Source organism: Cebidichthys violaceus, unplaced genomic scaffold, assembly GCF_023349555.1.
Source record: "Cebidichthys violaceus isolate CVI_PGR_0920_01 unplaced genomic scaffold, fCebVio1.0.p SCAF_9, whole genome shotgun sequence".
NCBI lineage: Eukaryota > Metazoa > Chordata > Actinopteri > Perciformes > Stichaeidae > Cebidichthys > Cebidichthys violaceus.
The window spans coordinates 7,030,770-7,051,615 of NW_027176975.1; the positions used below are offsets into that span (position 1 = coordinate 7,030,770).

The 20,846-nt window shown below is 42.7% G+C and overlaps 1 protein-coding gene, 1 long non-coding RNA gene and 1 pseudogene across 2 annotated transcripts; 1 reads left to right on the forward strand and 2 right to left on the reverse strand.

Moving 5' to 3' along the window:
* The first annotated feature begins 1,759 nt into the window (after window positions 1-1,759).
* Window positions 1,760-3,603, forward strand: LOC137867139 (ribosomal RNA-processing protein 8-like; annotated as a pseudogene).
* Window positions 3,604-15,071: 11,468 nt separating this feature from the next.
* On the reverse strand, window positions 15,072-16,969 carry LOC137866729 (uncharacterized). The gene is made up of 3 exons (XR_011102129.1): window positions 16,881-16,969; window positions 15,935-16,073; window positions 15,072-15,398 (listed from the first exon to the last, which is right to left on the reverse strand). It is a non-coding gene; the product is annotated as an uncharacterized lncRNA (long non-coding RNA).
* Window positions 16,970-19,624: 2,655 nt separating this feature from the next.
* Window positions 19,625-20,846, reverse strand: mtrfr (mitochondrial translation release factor in rescue). Its single transcript, XM_068704178.1, has 3 exons — window positions 20,763-20,846; window positions 20,379-20,657; window positions 19,625-20,062 (listed from the first exon to the last, which is right to left on the reverse strand). The coding sequence occupies exons 2-3, from the start codon at window positions 20,655-20,657 to the stop codon at window positions 19,832-19,834; spliced, it is 510 nt and encodes a 169-aa protein (XP_068560279.1). The 5' UTR covers window positions 20,763-20,846; the 3' UTR covers window positions 19,625-19,831.

Sequence of the window (20,846 nt, forward strand, 5' to 3'; positions counted from 1 at the left end):
ATGCTTCAAATACATTTTGAAGTATGTATGCGGTGTGATCCAGTTTTTGTTCTTCCCAGGTAAAGGCTTTGATGACGTTATGATTGTTTGTGTAACCAAATAAAAGCTGACGTATGAAGAGTCAACATGCCTGTTGGAGAACGTTGTCCTCCTGTTGCCCATATTTGTTTCAAATTCAAGTCCTCAGTCAAGATACCTTTGATGATATACATTTTTTTTTCTTCAATTATTTTAAATACATTAGGGTAATTACAGAGGCCTAGATACAAAAATCGGCCATATTTGTCAATTCAATTAAACAGGGAAGTCACAAACCTTTCACATTAAGGGATATATGTTTATAGTGCACCTGCACTCACTTGCTGCTACACTATGAATCTTTTTTAAAAAGGACTTACTGTCAAAATAAAACTCAGGCTTGTGGATAATGAACTCAAAAGGTCATGTTTGACATGAGGTACACCAAGTTAAATTGCACATTTTGGGTAAAGTTCAAATTACAGGGGACCATAGGGACACAACTACATTTTGCCCTTATTGCAATTGCTGCAATTCTAAATAATCACCAGTAGAGGTCGACACACGTTAACAATTGTTTTTGTTTTTTTTACCAGCTTTTTATAACATGCTGAAAGTGCCCTCAGAAACAACCGGGCACATTTTGTCCAAAAAAAGAGCAGATTATATGTAGACATATCAAAGTAATTAGATTTTATAAATACTCTGATTCCTTTAAAATCATGCCATGTGTTTTATGTTCTCTTTTCACACAGTTGTTCCGATTAGACCTCTGCTCAGGTTAAAAATGGGCAGAGCTACGGTGTAAAATAATGTGCATCCATGTACTAATAAGAATGATCAAAGTTTAATTCATCCCACCTTAACAGATGCACTAGAGCTGTTAATCAAGCTCAGTTTCAAACTACTGGTTTGTGCGCACAGACACAAGCCTGAGAAGAGGCCGATCCAGGGATTTAAAAAGTCGGCAGCTACAGGATGTCATAGACAATGTTGAAGCACTTTAATGTTTGGATCTGTATGAAACTCATCAGTATGAAACATAAAGTGTGTTTGATAAAAACTAAATCCACCAGCTTTTTTTAAGCAACTACGGAGCCTTTTTTAAAAGAATGAAACTATATATTTGTGTTTTTAAAGATATTTATTTTACTTGAAGCTGACAGATGAAGGTGTCGGTAAGTAGAATAAAAGTGATCCCTTCACATCACAGGACATGTTATAAGGTCTGCATGTTTTTCATGAATCTGTTTTCACAATAAAACCCTCACAAGTAAAAGAGGAAGCAGCAGCAGTTTATCACAACATGAAACAAACAAGCAGAACATCAATGTGTTTGTGGAACAGCCGTATATGTATGTATGTATGTATGTATGTATGTATGTACACACAAAATACACACATATATATATATATATATATATATATATAGACCATTATGCACTAAATTACTAATACAAAGTCCCTGCATGTGTAAACATGTCAACAAACCTGTCAGTAACAGATCTAAGCATGTTTAAGTAAAATGCATACAGTACAGTAAAGAGTATAAATGTGAAACAAGACTTTATAAACATGTATTCATTCATTCATTCAGGTTCAGAGTGCTTATGATGAATATTATTAGTGATACAAATAGCCTAGTTACATTTTGAACTCTACACATCCTGAATAAGAGCAGAGAATGTCGGCTCTATCTAAGAACTAGTTGTGAAGATGGTGAAACCTTTAAAAAGGACCGATGACGGTCAGGAAATGTAACAGCTGGTTCTCTGTAGGTTGTTTTGTTTTAGTTTTTAATGTTTCCTGTTCTGGGAGACAGTCAAGCTTTTTTTAAGAAATAGATAAATAATTGAATTAAAAAAAGAGAAGCGCACGCACGCGTGACTTATTACATTATCTGAATTTATCCCCAGATCAGCCCAAGCTGGTTGGAAAGAAGAGCCGACTGCGGACCCTGCAGACACTCGGGTCAGTACCAGAGTGGAAGAACGACGACCATCAGCAGGACAGCGACAGTGAGGCAGACGTGGTCCCATCACCTGGCAAGAAAAAGAAGAAGAGGAGGAGGAAGAAGAAGCGAAAGCAAGCGGAGACAACAGGAGAGCAGCGAGACGATGGAGACTTGGATCAGACAGTTGATGAGGAGACACTTGCAACAAAAAAGAGGAAGAAAGACAACACATTTGGTGAGTAATTAACTGGTTAAAGGCTTACATTTCATCAATTTAAAAACATTTTAGTGTGGAGAAGTATTCATTGGATTGATAAACAACAATGTTGATGTTCACAGTACTTAAATATGAGATAATATCCAAATGTTTTTCTCCCTGAAGTTAAAAAACACATTAATGGGCGAAAACAACGGATAACCAAATGATCAAATCCAAACCAGAAGACACGGAGAGACTGAGCAGACAACAGTGGAAAACCAAAATGAAGAACAAGAGGAAATGTGAAAAAAAAATACAGTCAGAATAAGCCAGAGAAGGAAATCAATAAAGCAGAATCTGCAGAGCAGAACAAGCCAACGGAAGAAGTCAAAATAGATTCATATAGCAACAACAACAGTCAGACACCAGCCAAGAAAAAGAAAAAGAAAAGTAAACCACAGAAAATGAAAAAGCCAGAAGAGGACACAGACTTCTCCGGTACAACAGACACACAGACGCTCGGAGAGGAAAAGCAGCGAGTCGGTGGCAAAGTTGAAAAAGACGCAACTGAATCTTCTGCCGATGGATGAAAACAGAAAGCAGACGTACCTGAAGTGGAGGTCGCAGGTGAGCGGCCCATGAAAAGACTGAAACCTGAGCTGAGCAAAGAACAGATTCTGAAAAGAGAGAAGCTCCGGAAGTTGCTCCGCAGACAGGAACCGGTCCAGCAGGAGAGTCCCGCGGAGACGACAGATGAGCCTGCGGTCCCAGAAGAAGAGGCAAAAGAGGACCGCTCTGGAGCGGCGGCTGGAGTCGGCCCGTTTCCGATACATCAATGAGGTTTTGTACGCCGCGTCCAGCGGCGAGGCGAAGTGTATGTTCAAGCAGGACCCACAGGCCTTCGGGATCTACCACAGAGGACACATGGCGCAGGTTCAGAGACGACCCGCCAATCCAGTGGACGCCATCATCTCTTACATCAGACAAAAGTGAGACATTATAATCAATGTATAAAATGCATCGTTACAGACACGCCTCTTTAGTTCAGCTTTTTCTCAAAACATTAACAAGGCCGTCCCTCTACACCGCCAAAACAGTAGAAAGAATTTAATATAACGCATCGTCTCTGCAGGTCCCGCTTGGTGACGGCTCTGTGGACATCGCCGTGTTCTGCCTCTCTCTCATGGGAACCAACCTGGCAGATTTTCTAGCAGAGGCCAACCATGTGTTAAAGAAGGGGTAAAATATGTCACAGTGATTCAGTACAGGCACGGCAGGTTTCTTTGGTGCATGTACAGGACATGTCTGGATAACTGATTTGCACATTTGTTGTAGGGGTGTCCTGAAAATAGCAGAAGTGGCGAGCGGGTTCCAGAATGTGCGGAACTTCGTCTGGGATTCAAGATGGTGATCAAGGAGAAACAACAATCGAGGGACATCGGGGACAGAGAAACACTTCCTTGTTCGTCTAGTTTCTCTTTTTTGTTAATATAAACAAAGTGTAGATAAAATAAAATGGCTCAAAATCCAATCATGAGAACCCTGATGAAGCAGACGGTTAGTCTCACATGTAAACACCTTAATTTTACACTTTTGTTTCCAGCTGTAAAATCTTAAACATTGAAAAATATGCAATAATATTTATTGTCATGACATCAGGATTAATTTTGTTCCTTTTTAAAGGCAGTTTTCTCAAAGATGGAATAAGCGGCTGGAAGCTGCATCTTTCATAATGTTTAGTTAGAGGTTGTGCTGCTTTGGGCAGGAAACCTCAGGGAGAAAATATATGCCAACAATAAACTGATTTATTGTTGGCAAAAAAACAGACTTTTTAAAATGTATTAAAGTTAGACGTACATAATTTAAACGGCTCAGTCTGAAGATTTGAACCAACGATGTGGTCGTCCATCTCTCAAATGTTTCTGACTTCCTACTCTGTTTACACCTCATCTCTTCCTACACTTTAGACAGAAATGTTCAAAATTGCACCCAACATATGAAGTTTAATTTGTTTGCTAAAAGGCTCAGTAATTTCCTCTTTGCACATTAGTTGGCAGATTTAAACACATTTGGTCTTCTAGTGAGTATTTGCAGCAGAATATGTGGAGTTGATCCAAAAAAACCCCAAAAAAACTACAGTACAGTTCATGGGATTATAGAATCTCTCTAAACTCATACTTTAATGTCAAAGCTATGCTGGGTGATGTCCATGATGCTACATCTCCAGGCTGATAATTGTGAACTCTGGGTGTAATAGCTCCTATAAATTGGGCGAACATTTCATTTAGTGCCATACACTGCGAGTACAGCTGCATCCTCATCAGCTGGTAGATAGAGGAGGACACATCACCTTGTACAGATGAGGTCGTACTCTGGCACGCTGCCTTCGACTCGGAGCAGCACTCTCTGGTTGAGAAGATTGTCCTGGAGAGCCAGTCTGTGTGTGATGGTTTCACCGCTGTAGTGGCTTTGCAGAGGACTCTCACAGAGGGTGACTGTGGCTAAGTGGAAAGCAGGGCCGCCTTTCAATCAGAGGGTCAGCGGTTCGATCCCCGGTTCCTGCTCTTCTAGTCTCACGTCAATGTGTCCTTGAGCAAGACACTTAACCCCAAAATTGCTCCCGTAGCTGCGTCTACGGTGTCTAGATAGATACGGAATTGTAAGTCGCTTTGGATAAAAGCGTCTGCTAAATGACCGAAATGTAATGTAATGAGATATCTGCAGAAAAGTCAGCTGAATGCATTTGCGTGAATCACTACTTTTGGAGCAACTGAAGTGTGCAGTGCTCGTAAGAGTATCGTTTCTAAACTCACGGTATCTGGGGACGTAAATGGTCTTTTTCTCTGTGGCTCCATGATCAAAACGATACACACAGGTCAGGTCCTGCCCCTCATGAAGGACCAGAAGAAACTGGTATGTCAGCCTGGCTTTAATGCGGCCCTCATACTCCGAGTGCAGGGATGTTTGGCCTTTGGCATTTTTTGGGAAGGACCCAGGAGAGGTCAGCCCCGACACCCTCCCCTCTGCAGTTACTCACTGCCAGCCAGAGGGGAGAGTCCTGCTGTCTCACCAGAGACACACTCAGCAGAGGGGCTTCTGAAAAAGACAACAAGGGGACAGGAAGGCAATGAGCAGCTGCGTGAGTTTGTGAGTCACAGAGAGAAATATCGCAAAGAAAGAAATAACGTACTGTGCACAAGGATGTGTATTGGTTTTTTTTCTGGTGCCTCCAGGCTTGGATGCTTCTCTCTGCAGGTCAAATACACCTTTGTGAACTCGTCACCGTCTTTCCACTCCGTTGCATCCAAATAAACTCCAGACAGATCTGCAGAATAATAAAGCACATCTCTGTTTTCCTGTAACGTCTACCTCATGAGCATCAGCAGTTATTTTAAAAAGTGAAACATTGCTCATACTCACAAACAGACGGCAGTGTTATGACTCGTGACACTTGGTGTGTAAATATGGGGCGGTCGAACACACGAGTGACATTACGGCCCTCATACACTGTTGCAGGAGGACGACTGAGCTCGTCTGCATGTCGGAGTCTGTGTTGTCCTCTCTCTGCAGCTCTTCATCGGCGTTCAAAGCCAAGGCGATGTCAGCATCAGGTCTCCCTCCAGATGAAATGCACGAGACCACCCTGAACTCACTTCCTCCTCGTTGTACCATCTCTGCTTTAATGCTTACATTTGGCCTCGCTAAAAGAGCAGGAAGAAAGGCGAGAAGAGTTATTCTTTCTCCAGGTCTGATGTTTTTCATTCAGCTGTGGTAACTATTGTGGTAACTATTGTGATGACTATTGCAACGATGCAGCTAGATCGCAGTCAGGGGTGCTCTGCCGTGTGCATCAGGACCATGTTAACACACTTTTGGCCATTTTGTGTCCAGGCTAACTTGGAGCACCTGTGGGACCATTATTATTATTATTATTATTATTATTATTATTATTATTATTATTATAAGTGGGCCCCGTAGAGAGCGACAGTAGAGACTGGCTCAGTGGAAAGCAGGGTCGATCCCCGGCTCCGCTAGTCGCATGTCAACACTTAACCCCAAAAGTAGCTGTGCCTACGGTGTGTGAATGTTAGTTAGTCCTGATCAGTGTACGAATGGGTGAATGATGACATGTAGTGTTAAGTGGTCGAAAAGACTAGAAAAGCGCTGTACAAGTACGGTCCATTTACTGTGACAATAATGGCTTATCACATTCACTACTTTCACCCCCTTAAATCACGGAGCTACATTTTTGTCATTATTAATGGAGCACTAATGGCAGAATACACTCAACATCGGAGAAGGAAGCGTAGAGATTGGATTCATTCGTGGGGTTAGGGTTAGCAGACGTTGAAATGATAACCGCTTACGGCCGACCACCCAGCCAGACCTGCTGCCACTGAAAGTAGAGTCGAGAGGGAGGAGAGCCAAGACAGACGCTAAGCTAACTCTGCTATTCCACCGCCCAGTCTGCAGGAAAACGCAGGCTAACCCATCAACCAGAGACAAGTGGCCACACAAAGACCTGGTTCCATTGTGGATCAAGCTGCACTTGACGGGTGGAGCGCAGGACTCTGTATGCAGGGAGACTCTGTTTGCATCATTGATGCTTGGTGCTCAAATACAGTCAAAGTTGATGGGTAAACTATTGGACAGTTGACGTTTTATAGTTAAGGTGTCGGCCATATTGCCCAGAGAATTGATCACTTCAATCATGTTGCTCATCGCAGCCACACATCTACCTGTAGGCTATTATAAAGAAAAATGTGGAGCCAGCCATGGTTACGTGCGGATGAAAGCATAATTACTCAAAACGACATGTTTGATGTGCACATGAACACAGGATGTTCTGTTATCTTACAGCAGTCTGATGCTTGTTGCACAAAATGTAATTGATTGACAGTGATTTATAATTGTCTTAATGAACACAAAACAAACACACCTAACAGTTCTATGACACTTTATATCATATCAAATCATTTTAAGAGACAAAAACATTGTGAACGTAACCGCCATATTGGACCGTGTTTAGCCGGGTAAACAGGATTCCACAGCGCTGGGAAAGACTGGCCTTTGTTAAACAAAGATAATTCAAGTGTCCACTATAGCGCTGGCGCATTGTCGAAGCAGTAAATGCTGCATGTAGCCGTAAACATCACGGTTATACCGGTTAAGTGGGGCTGACACAGCATTCTACACAGTTAATAACGTAGCTAACAAAGCTACATGTGGTAGATAGCTAATTGAACTTATTGAATTAATCTGTAGGTTGAAATAGGTCAGTGCACATTACTGATAACATTGGTTGTCTAGTAAAAAACACACTTACCTAACTTGGGAAACTTCAGGTCGACAAATGGTTCGATAATGTCCAACTTCGGTCCCACGTAGTTAGACTTTCTGTCCACAAGATGTCCGACCACCACGCTCCGCATCGCTTTCAGCCCCCACTTAGACCCGTAAATACCCCGTACATGACAGCAACACGCATGCGCAACGGTCGTTATGCGGTTTTCATCAAGAAAAATAAGGCTCCACTGAGAAATGCTTGTTAACCCGTTTTGAAATTACTTATTAGGGCAACGATAGGGAGGAGTTTACTGGCCAGGCACGTTAGTTGAATATGACAAAGCTTTGTTTCTGAGTCAGGTTCATTTGAAAACATGTATGAGATCAACGATTGCTAGTTAGTTTTTATAGTGTATGCATAATAACATCAACCAGTACATCCCAACAGGTAGCCTATTAAAACCTGTTCTGCATGACGCCCCGAAATCGGGGGCTTGAGGGCTCAGACGAGTAGCATATACTAGAAGAAAAAAATGCATTTATCCAGAGCATGTTATATACCAGATTAAAAAAAAGTCTGGGCAATACTATCATGTAAGCCATTTTTACAAACTCCAAACACAATTCTACACAACTAATATAATCAACTAAAAGATTTACCACAATATCAAGTATTTTTCGGTTATCAATTGAAGACACCAGAGATATTACTATTATCCATGAGACGCTCAGTTACAATATAGCTTCTCACCACTTGGTGGCGGTAATGCGTCAGTCAGTTGTTTAACAAGCTTCAATAAGCAGAAGAAGACACTCAGCTAGCCGCTAGCCTGTAACGAAAGTTATGGAGAAGTATTTAAAAATAGTGCTCGACAAGTTAACGTGTTATTATCGCATTAACGCATTAATTAAGTAACGCCTACAATCATTTTATCGCGCATTAACGCAGATTTTTTATTATTATTAAGCGGACATTTTTAACACAAGAACCGGTCAGCGAGCAGTGAACAGCTGTTTGTGTCGTCTCTCTTATAGCTAAATAGCTTTCTGCTATTTAGTTGTTGAGTTTCCTGGTTGTCCTTGTAGTTTCTTTTTGTTTCCTTAATCTCAGACTCTTACAGTGATGTAGAGCCACAAAACTAACTTGTTTTCAATCTGTGAAATCCCATGGATGCAATTTTCTTCCTCTACTCCAGTTAGTCATTTACTACATTTCCCAGAATGCCGTTCAGCAACTTGTTTCAGTCCTTGTTTTGTAGTTTAGTTTGATCCGTTTGTCATATAGTGTTTTCTCTTGATCAGAGATGATGATTTCAGCCAGAAAATAGTGCCGCCTTAAATCTCAATTTTTTTTATAAATATATATATATATATATATATAAATATATATATATATAAATATATATATATATATATAAATATATATATATATATTTTATATATATATATATATATATATATTTTATATATATATATTTTATATATATATATATATATATATATATATTTTATATATATATATATATATATATATATATATATATATATATATAAAAAATATATATAGAGTCCGTTAAATGTGTCTTTGGACTGTGGTCACTACACTTTAAGTAGAAGAAATACGATAAGAAATTGGTCATAAAAATTAGGTAGTAAGCAAAGTAATGAGAACGCTTTTCCAGTTCTTATTGATAACTAAAACTGTACACCAAGTTAAATTGCACATTTTGGGTAAAGTTCAAATTAGGGGGGACCATAGGGACACAAATACATTTGACCCTTATTGCAAATGCTGCAATTCTACATAATCACCAGTAGAGGTCAACAAACGTTAATTGTTTTGTTTGTTTATTTACCAGCTTTACATAACATGCTGAAAGTGCCCTCAGAAACAACCGGGCACATTTTGTCCAAAAAAGAGCAGATTATATGTAGACATATCAAAGTAATTTGATTTTATAAATACTCTGATTCCTTTAAAATCATGCCATGTGGTTTATGTTCTCTTTTCACACAGTTGTTCCGATTAGACCTCTGCTCAGGTTAAAAATGGGCAGAGCTACGGTGTAAAATAATGTGCATCCATGTACTAATAAGAATGATCAAAGTTTAATTCATCCCACCTTAACAGATGCACTAGAGCTGTTAATCAAGCTCAGTTTCAAACTACTGGTTTGTGCGCACAGACACAAGCCTGAGAAGAGGCCGATCCAGGGATTTAAAAAGTCATTTAAATCACCTGTGAGTGTTTTCTGGGTGCACAGGCTTGTTTGTAGAGGGTGACCGAGTGTCATAGAGCTGTTCATAGAACTGTTTACTGTTAAAGACTGCACCCCTTCTCAACAGTAGAGTCTAAGGGATTTAGGGAACAACTAATACGTCCGTGAGTGTATATTGATTTGTTTCATACAGTTATTAATAAAGGGAGCAGCTGTGTTGTTAGAAGTTAGTGTTAGAAGTTATTTTGAAGCTGCTAGTCCCACTACCACTCCACCCAACACACCTTAAGTTTAAATAGTTTAATAGTTCAATAATAGTAGCTCTCAACTCCAAATATATCTTAATATATAATAATAATATACTCCCTGTAAGAATGTTCTCAGAGTTACATTTGTTGTTGCCATGGAAACAGTTGTCAACAATTGTGAGTTATTTCAACATTTCTACTGTCGCTGTTTAACGCTATTTGTTGACATGAATAATAAAGCAATGTTGATTCTGTTTTAAATTAATTATCTTCTTTTTCACAAAATAATCAAAAATAACCGATAAGAGTATTGATAGTACTAGTATTGCTACTAGTACTATGATCAGCGACTACCTGCAGTTATTCAGAGACACTTTGCATCTTAAAAGTGTTGATACGTAGATTCTGTCCAGCTTTATGTATTCAACACATGAACCAGTGAATCACAATCACAAAGAAAACATGAAGTAGTTTACAACTCTCTCTTAATTCAATTATAATACCGGTAAATAAGGCTAATATAAAAAATATCCATAAACCCGTCAGTGATGAAGGTCACATGTTTTTACTGTAGAATGAAATCTTTGTTTTTAAACTCAAATACCATTTGAACCTTCTTTTATGAAACTTTGATCATTTTATTCTTCTAGCTGCAGTTTTGTTAAAATCACTTAAACTTAAACCGATTTCAGTACTTCTTCTTTATATTCACCATCATGTCATACAATTGTATTAATACGATATATAATTAATTAGAGAGCTAGAAACATAGAACATTGATTTGATTTTTTATTTGATTTTGTTGATTGAAAGGACTCAGGTGCTCAGGCGGAGCGGACTCGGACTCTCGGAGTCAGAGATATGTCGATCTGCCTTCCCTCCGGTGTCGATTCACGGGACATCACGTCGTCGATCTGCCTTCCCTCCGGTGTCGATTCACGGGACATCACGCCGTCGATCTGCCTTCCCTCCGGTGTCGATTCACGGGACATCACGCCGTCGATCTGCCTTCCCTCCGGTGTCGATTCACGGGACATCACGCCGTCGATCTGCCTTCCCTCCGGTGTCGATTCACGGGACATCACGCCGTCGATCTGCCTTCCCTCCGGTGTCGATTCACGGGACATCACGCCGTCGATCTGCCTTCCCTCCGGTGTCGATTCACGGGACATCACGCCGTCGATCTGCCTTCCCTCCGGTGTCGATTCACGGGACATCACGCCGTCGACCTGCCTTCCCTCCGGTGTGGATTCACGGGACATCACGCCGTCGATCTGCCTGCCCTCCGGTGTCGATTCACGGGACATCACGCCGTCGATCTGCCTTCCCTCCGGTGTCGATTCACGGGACATCACGCCGTCGATCTGCCTGCCCTCCGGACACAGGTGCTCAGAAGGACGGCCGGACTTGCTCTCGACAAAGGTGCTCAGGCGGATCGGACTCTCGGAGTCGGGGCTCCGGGGAACAGGATGCTGGCCCGGCGGCGGAAACTGAAGGTTGCTGCAGCTCGACGGCGTGGTGTCCTGTGGATCGACACCGGAGGGCAGGCAGATCGGCGGCGTGGTGTCCTGTGGATCGACACCGGAGGGCAGACAGCGACCTCCAGTTCCCGCCGCTGGGCCAGCATCCTGTTCCCCGGAGCCCCAACTCCGAGAGTCCGAGTCTGGTCCGCCTGAGCACCTGTGTCCGGAGCAAGTTTGGCCGTCCGCCGGAGCACCGGTGTCTGGAGCCCTTCTGCCCTCTGGTGTCGATCCACGAGACATCGCGCCGTCGATCTGCCTGCCCTCCGGTGTCGATCCACGGGACATCGCGCCATCGATCTGCCTGCCCTCCGGTGTCGATCCACGGGACATCGCGCCGTCGATCTGCCTGCCCTCCGGTGTCGATCCACGGGACATCGCGCCGTCGATCTGCCTGCCCTCCGGTGTCGATCCACGGGACATCGCGCCGTCGATCTGCCTGCCCTCCGGTGTCGATCCACGGGACATCGCGCCGTCGATCTGCCTGCCCTCCGGTGTCGATCCACGGGATCTCACGCCATCGATCTGCCTGCTCTCCGGTGTCGATCCACGTATTCGAGCCGCAGCAACCTCCAGTTCCCGCCGCTGGGCCAGCATCCTGTTCCCTGGAGCCCCAACTCCGAAAGTCCGAGTCTGGTCCGCCTGAGCACCTGTGTCCGGAGCAGGTCCGGACAGGATGCTGGTGATGTCACGTGGATCGACACCGGAGGGCAGAAGGGCTCTGGACACAGGTGCTCAGAAGGACGGCTTGCATCTGGCAGTCCTGCGGCCGCGGCGGCGGCGATGGTCCATTTGTCTCCAATCTCTCTCTCTCTCTCGAGTCTTTAAAAAGACTGTTGTTGTCTGTTAAAGACGTGTCTTGCGGCGGCCGGTCGCTCCGAGCCCGGAGTGGACAGCGGCGGTGGTGGCGATGGTCTGGCTTGTGTCTGGCAGTCCTACGGCGGCGGCAGCCGGTCGCTCCAAGCCTGGAGTCGACGGCAGCAGCGGCCGCGGCGGCTGTCTTCCGGCTGGCAGTCCTGCGGCGACGGCAGCCGGTCGCTCCGAGCCCGGAGTCGACGGCAGCAGTGACGGCAATGGTCTGGCTTGTGTCTGGCAGTCCTACAGCGGCGGCAGCCGGTCGCCCCAAGCCTGGAGTCGAGGGCAGCGCCGGCCGTCTTGCGGCTGGCAGTCTTGCGGCTGGCAGTCCTGCGGCGACGGCAGCCGGTCGCTCCGAGCCCGGAGTCGACGGCAGCGGTGGCGGCAATGGTCTGGCTTGTGTCTGGCAGTCCTACAGCGGCGGCAGCCGGTCGCCCCAGGCCTGGAGTCGAGGGCAGCGCCGGCCGTCTTGCGGCTGGCAGTCCTGCGGCGACGGCAGCCGGTCGCTCCGAGCCCGGAGTCGACGGCAGCGGTGGCGGCAATGGTCTGGCTTGTGTCTGGCAGTCCTACGGCGGCGGCAGCCGGTCGCTCCAAGCTTGGAGTCGACGGCAGTAGCGGCCGCGGCGGCTGTCTTGCGGCTGGCAGTCCTGCGGCGACGGCAGCCGGTCGCTCCGAGCCCGGAGTCGACGGCAGCGGTGGCGGCAATGGTCTGGCTTGTGTCTGGCAGTCCTACGGCGGCGGCAGCCGGTCGCTCCAAGCCTGGAGTCGACGGCAGCGGCGGCCGCGGCGACTGTCTTGCGGCTGGCAGTCTTGCGGCTGGCAGTCCTGCGGCGACGGCAGCCGGTCGCTCCGAGCCCGGAGTCGACGGCAGCGGTGGCGGCAATGGTCTGGCTTGTGTCTGGCAGTCCTACGGCGGCGGCAGCCGGTCGCTCCAAGCCTGGAGTCGACGGCAGCGGTGGCCGCGGCGGCTGTCTTGCGGCTGGCAGTCCTGCAGCGACGATGACCGGTTGCTCCGAGCCCGGAGTCAACGGCGGCGGCAATGTTCTGGCTTGTGTCTGGCAGTCCTGCGGTGGTGGCAGCCGGTCGCTCCGAGCCCAGAGTGGACGGCAGCGGCGGCGGCAATGGAGAGACAGGAGAGATGGAGCAGAGGTTGGATGAAGGTAGGGGAGATGGAGTACGGAGGTGGGGGTGGAGAGGTGAAGCGGAGAGGATGGTGTTGCTATTTCACATTTCTGTCACGTCTTGTGACGTGACAGAAAGCTGAAGCACCCTGTAGCTTTCTTCTTATCCTTCTCCTCCTCCACTTTCCTTGGATTTCCCGACCTTCTGGAGAAGAACCATCTCTTCTTGTTCTTGTTCTCCTCCTCTGCTGATTGACAGATGTCTAGCAGGTGCTTATTGACCTCTGTCAGCTCCTGGATGTCAGCCTTCTGGGTCTGATGCATCTCGGTCAACAGGTGGCTTTTAGCAATCTCCTTGCTCAGCTGCTTAGCGAGATCTTGGTTGGCCGATTCCAACTCGGCCACTTTGGCTTGCCAGGTATTGTCTCTTTGGTCCAGGACTTTGAAGCTCTGAACGTCATAATTAACCTTCCAGGCCTTTAAGTTCTGGCCGAGGTTATCTGGGAGGTTATCGTGCAGGTCTTTGGACTCTTTAAGCTGCCGCTTGAGTGTGTTGATCCTGCCGTCAGCGACCGCCAGACTCCGGTGTAGACGGGTAGCTTTAAGCACACCGTCATGCAAACGCCGAGAGAAATCCCACTTTGCAGAGTCAGACTTCTGGTGAGCTGCTTCCAGGTCTCCGATCTGCTGCTTTAGACGCTGGATCTCCTGGTTTGCTTTACCGAGGTCCAACTCAAGACGGTTAGTCTTCAGAGGAGGTCTAGCGTCCTGCGGTGGTGAGGACTCGCTGATGCCGGCCAGGGAGCAGGGTGGAGCGTCCATATCCATGGCAATATCTCTTGAATCTGTCTCTCTTGAGTCTTTAAAAAGACTGTTGTTGCCTGTAAAAGACGTGTCTTTAAAAATTACAGTAAATCCTCTCTGTTAAATGCTTTCTGCAAAATCCTCTCTGTTAAATCCTCTCTGCCAAATCCTCTCTGTCAAATCCTCAAATCCTCTCTGTCAAATCCTCAAATCCTCTCTGTCAAATCCTCTCTGTCAAATCCTCAAATCCTCTCTGTCAAATCCTCTCTGTCAAATCTTCTTTGTCAAATGCTTTCTGCTCAATGCTCTTTGCTAACTGCTCTCTGGTGGCTGGTTAGCTGTGAAGAAATGTCTCTTCATTTGAAGCCAAACAATTTCCATCTCCATGGATACATATCATTTCTGTGTAGGAGTGTTTTGGTTTGTTTGTTTATGAATTGGCTAACACTGAGGACACCTGTGGATACATGAATGAGTTGGCAGCTACAGGATGTCATAGACAACGTTGAAGCACTTTAACGTTTGGATCTGCATGAAACTCATCAGTATGAAACATAAAATGTGTTTGATAAAAACTAAATCCAGCAGCTTTTTTTAAGCAACTACTGAGCCTTTTTTTTTATAAAGAATGAAACTATACATTTGTGTTTTTAAAGATGTTTATTTTACTTGAAGCTGACAGATGAAGGTGTCGATAAGTAGAATAAAAATGATCCCTTCACATCACAGGACATGTTATAAGGTCTGCATGTTTTTCATGAATCTGTTTTCACAATAAAACCCTCACAAGTAAGAGAGGAAGCAGCAGCAGTTTATCACAACATGAAACAAACAAGCAGAACATCAATGTGTTTGTGGAACAGCCGTTATATATGTGTAATATATATATATATATATATATATACACACACACACACACACACACACACACACACACACACACACAAAGTATATATTACTATATTATGACCGTTATGCACTAAATTACTAATACAAAGTCCCTGCATGTGTGAACATGTCAACAAACCTGTCAGTAACAGATCTAAGCATGTTTAAGTAAAATGCATACAGTACAGTAAAGAGTATAAATGTGAAACAAGACTTTATAAACATGTATTCAGTATAAAGTCCCCAGGAAGTCTTTGCTGGTGAGCCGATGGAATTCTTCAGATATCTTAACAAAATAACAAAACAAAGAAATAGGAGTTGCTGGCCTACCACTGCCTTGATCAGTTAGTTTACTGTGACTTCATAGTTCATTTGGATTAACCAAAGTCACAACAGTCCCCCAATTCTACTAATAACCACTAATAATGACTTCTTTTTTTATATATATATATATATATATATATATATATATATATATATATATATATATATCTCATTTAGTTCCAGCAAGAAAGTTTCATAACGTATTGGCATTTGTAAATATGAATCTTAAGGATCGACAATTCAATAAAAATTCGACCATTACATTCATTGTTTTCAGTTCGACAGCAGTTGATAAATTTGGGGATTGATGGCGTACTGGGGTGCAGTGTGTTGGAGGGGCCTGTAGTTGAGTGATAGGACAGTGTATAGTAGAGTTTGACACTATACCTGTCCACCACTAACAGCAGATCCTGTATTTATTCACTTAGAGTCAATGTAGTATAATTACTCCACACACCACAATAAGCATTATAAGACAATAAATGAGGACAGCCTTACCTCCTCAATGGAAAAAAAGTGCAGGCCATTTCTCCTGGACTTCTGATACCATAGGCTGCCCCTCTATTACCTCTCTCCGTCTGAGGGAAAAGGTCAGCTCCATCTTGTGCCGGATCAATGTGATGTTCTTCTTTTTCTTCTTCATTTCGTCGAACCATGAAACAAAAGAGACACATATAGGACATATTCAGTTTTTCAAAAAGCATTTAAGCAGCAGACCTTGTAATCTGCATACATATATGCATACATATATGCATACATATATATATATATATATATATATATATATATATATATATATATATATATATATATATATTTTTATTTTTTTTTCTCATCAAAATGAGACATACATGTATCCCACTGAAGCCATAACTACCCCATCCATGTGACTGAATAGATAATGGCCAGGTTGAATCTGTCATACAGGGGGAAGAGGACGTGCAAAATAGCCAACTGAAAACTAAACAGTAAAACATATGCCTGCTAGAAAGGATGGCACTGCAGTATTGATTGACAGTGATTTATAATTGTCTTAATGAACACAAAACAAACACACCTAACAGTTCTATGACATTTTATATCATATCAAATCATTTTAAGAGACAAAAACATTGTGAACGTAACCGCCATATTGGACCGTGTTTAGCCGGGTAAACAGGATTCCACAGCGCTGGGAAAGACTGGCCTTTGTTAAACAAATATAATTCAAGTGTCCACTATAGCGCTGGCGCATTGCCGAAGCAGTAAATGCTGCATGTAGCCGTAAACATCACGGTTATACCAGTTAAGTGGGGCTGACACAGCATTCTACACAGTTAATAACGTAACTAACAAAGCTACATGTGGTAGATAGCTAATTGAACTTATTGAATTAATCTGTAGGTTGAAATAGGTCAGTGCACATTACTGATAACATTGGTTGTCTAGTAAAAAACACACTTACCTAACTTGGGAAACTTCAGGTCGACAAATAGTTCGATAATGTCCAACTTCGGTCCCACGTAGTTAGACTTTCTGTCCACAAGATGTCCGACCACCACGCTCCGCATCGCTTTCAGCCCCCACTTAGACCCGTAAATACCCCGTACATGACAGCAACACGCATGCGCAACGGTCGTTACGCGGTTTTCATCAAGAAAAATAAGGCTCCACTGAGAAATGCTTGTTAACCCGTTTTGAAATTACTTATTAGGGCAACGATAGGGAGGAGTTTACTGGCCAGGCACGTTTTTGTTAGTTGAATATGACAAAGCTTTGTTTCTGAGTCAGGTTAATTTGAAAACATGTATGAGATCAACGATTGCTAGTTGGCTTTTTTACAGTGTATGCATAATAATATTAAACCAGTACATCCCAACAGGTAGCCTATTAAAACCTGTTCTGCACGACGCCCCGAATTCGGGGGCTTGAGGGCTCAGACGAGGAGCATATACCGTCGAAAAAAATGCATTTATCCAGAGCGAATATAATGCATGTATACATGTTATATACCAGATTAGAAAAAAGTCTGGGTAATACTATCATGTAAGCCATTTTTACAAACTCCAAACACAATTCTACACAACTGATATAATCAACTAAAAGATTTACCACAATATCACGTATTTTTCGGTTACCAATTGAAGACACCAGAGATATTACTAATATCCATGAGACGCTCAGTTACAATATAGCTTCCCACCACTTGGTGGCGGTAATGCGTCAGTCAGTTGTTGAACAATCTCCAATAAGCAGAAGAAGACACTCAGCTAGCCTGTAACAAAAGTTATGGAGAAGTATTTAAAATAGTGCTGGACAAGTTAACGTTATTATCGCAGTAACGCATTAATTAAGTAACGCCGATAATTATTTTATCGTGCATTAACGCAGATTTTTTATCATTATTAAGCGGACATTTTTAACACAAGAACAGGTCAGCGAGCGGTGAACAACTGTTTGTGTGTGTGTGGCGTCTCTTCCACCCACCCCCCGTGTGACACGTCTCGTTACAGGATCAAACGTGACAATATCAAAATACATATTGTCGTGTTTTTAAATAAACATATAAGCACGTGAGAACAAACTGCTCTTAACTCTTTATTAGCATAACTTCACATGCACGTTACTGCCCCGGTACAGACTCCCTCCACAAACTCCCTCCACGTTCCATGCTTCACCTACATTCCCCTGGGTCCTAAGTCCCCCCTCTACAGCTTGTTATCACCCTCTATGTACCAACGTACATTTATAAGAAATACCACACATAGTACAAGGTACTCAGCGTTGCATACGTGTCTGACCAATAAAAGCAAAACATTTTAAAGTTGTTTTGTTTGGAATATGTATAATAAGCATATCATTTAGTTATCCTACTGAGAATTAAACAAACATGACAGATAGGTTTGCAGTTTTTAAGGTGTATATTTCAAATTGCATCTATTACACACATGAAAAGAAAGTTGTGAACACCGGCTGAATATCTATGATCGGAATCATTTTAACTGTATTTTAACTGCTACTGTGTAAAGGGAATACTGCTGTTAAAAAGAACCTGATTTGTTTAAAGTGTTTGCAAACCAAATGTTCCTGCACTTTTCTTCATATAGCAGTACTTTTAAAATAAAAGTGCACAATACACTACTTTTGAATTCATTATTGAACATTGCGCATAACAATGCGTTCAATCGCAGAAAATCATGCGATTAATCGCGATTAAAAATGTTAATCGTTGCCCAGCACTAATTCAAAACAAAAAAATGAAGACGAAAGTGGTGCCAAACCCCCCGAAAAGTCTAAATTTACAATCCTGACTTCATTAAATACAGCTTTGTGAACGGAGGTAACGAGGCAGAGCCGAGAGCCCAGTGTGTGGACTGTTGTGACTGTTGTTGTTGTTCATTTGTCACAGATATGAAGAACAACTTCTGGTTCTGCCATGCAAAAATGAAGACTGCATATAATTCACATATTATAAGGCTATATTTTCATTTGCACTTTATCTCAATTCTATTTACAGTTTATTTAATTTGAAACTTATTATTTTGAGTGTATTTTATTACCACATATTTATCAAATTTCCATTTTTTTCTCAGTGTTTTTGAGTATCCCTCCTTTTTTTCTGTAGTAAAACCTAATTATTAGTTATTTTTGTGTTAATAAGCCTGACTTGAGCCTTTAAATTTGTCCTTGTATTACTTTGAATTGTTCCATGAATTGTTAGCCTGTTGAGCGTCTTGCTGTATTTGTACGCAGGTTTACATACACATGATAAATAAATGTGATGATCACATTGTATCATGTCATTTATTTGACAAGGTTTTTGCTTGTTAAACTGTAAGTGAATTTGATTTTGTTATTGAAACCTAGAGTGCAATCAATTAGTTAAACCAATACAGTGTTAATATTTGAATGGGCCCTGGGCCACTTTGTACTTGAAAAGTTGGGCCCCGAGGTCAAAAAGGTTAAGAACCCCTGATCTAGTGTGTGGACACATTCAGAATTGAAACTGAGACTACAACACTAACAACTTATAGTGAGTGATGGGAAATGATGTCATCAAATAACATTAAAGAAATATGCACCCAGACAAATAACACCTACAAGTAAAGTATTCTGCAACGTTTATCTAAAGTATACTGTACTTTCCAAATTAATGTTTTTTTCTGGAAAACATCTCCTCAAGCATTGAAAGATGAACTGCACATCGACAACATTTTTTACTCTATTTTATGTTTCTTTTCCCATTTTATGTACTGTAACTTTGCATGAAAGACACCATACAAATACAAGGATTATTGGATATACAACTGTTGACAGTACACCCTTCCAGGTTTAGTTATCCAGTCTGTGTATGGATAAAAACATACAGAACCTCTCAGGTATTAATGTATTAATTCTATATTCCCGTCAAACATTTTAAACAGTGTCATTTCCAGGTTTGGAGTCTGCAGCCAGAGCTTCTCTAAAGAGTCTTTTTCTCTCTAGATTCTCATTTGCCTTCTTCCTCTTCTCTTGTTTCCTCAGCTCAGACTCTTTCTTCTTTACAATAACTTCACTGAGTTCTCCTTTATAAACAACATCAAGTTTCTCTCGCATGATGTCCCGAGCACGCTTTCGATTTATATCCACAGATCTGGTTTGATGACACTGAAAGGGAAATGGTACAATAAATTACATTGACATGGTTCGTAAATAACAAAACTTAAACAACTTCACAGTCAATCTGAACTTTTACGCCAACTTGGACAAGAAGTCCTTTAATTTCAACTTCTACATTTCGATGACAACTGGTCATCTTTGGCTGAAGATCATGTAATATGATTAAAAGCATCAGAACAGCTATGGACGCTGAGGTGAGACTGATTTTCCAAGGTTAAGAAATTCATCATCATAACTCTGTCATTTATTCACCAAATATCTATTATATGTGTCCATATGTTGACTATATAAAAACAGGACTAACCTTCACAACAGTCCCACTGGGGATGTGCTTGAGCACTACACAGTTGCTGGTTTTGTTGGTGGCCTGTCCTCCGGGTCCAGATCCTCTCACAAACTGCTCTTCAAGCTCGTCCTCGTTCAGGACAGGGAAGTCTATCAGGTCCTTTTTACCGGCTGCCAAAACACATGTCAGTCCGGGCGGGAGCGGCCTTAACAGGGGAGGAACACTGCGAGGACCTCCACATATGACCCGACTGGACACACTGTACACACAGCTGATGGACGGGAAAAACCGCGACATCTATTTAAATAAGAAAACAAAGTGAGACACAACACGTGTGTTACCGAGCATTGAATATTAATAATTTGACCACAACCTGCTGTCCACGCAGGAGTTAAAACTTACTGTAGGCTATTACATTTAACATTTTCCCGTCTGTTTCACGGTCATGTCAACCTGTTGTTCCCCTCTGTTTGTGTTCCGTCTTCT

Excerpts from the sequence above, each read along its gene's own strand:
- mtrfr (XM_068704178.1), bottom strand. The coding sequence starts at position 20,657 with ATGTCGCGGTTTTTCCCGTCCATCAGCTGTGTGTACAGTGTGTCCAGT. Across the intron at positions 20,063-20,378 it reads CCAGTGGGACTGTTGTGAAG|TGTCATCAAACCAGATCTGT; the intron begins GTTAGTCCTGTT and ends TTTCCCTTTCAG.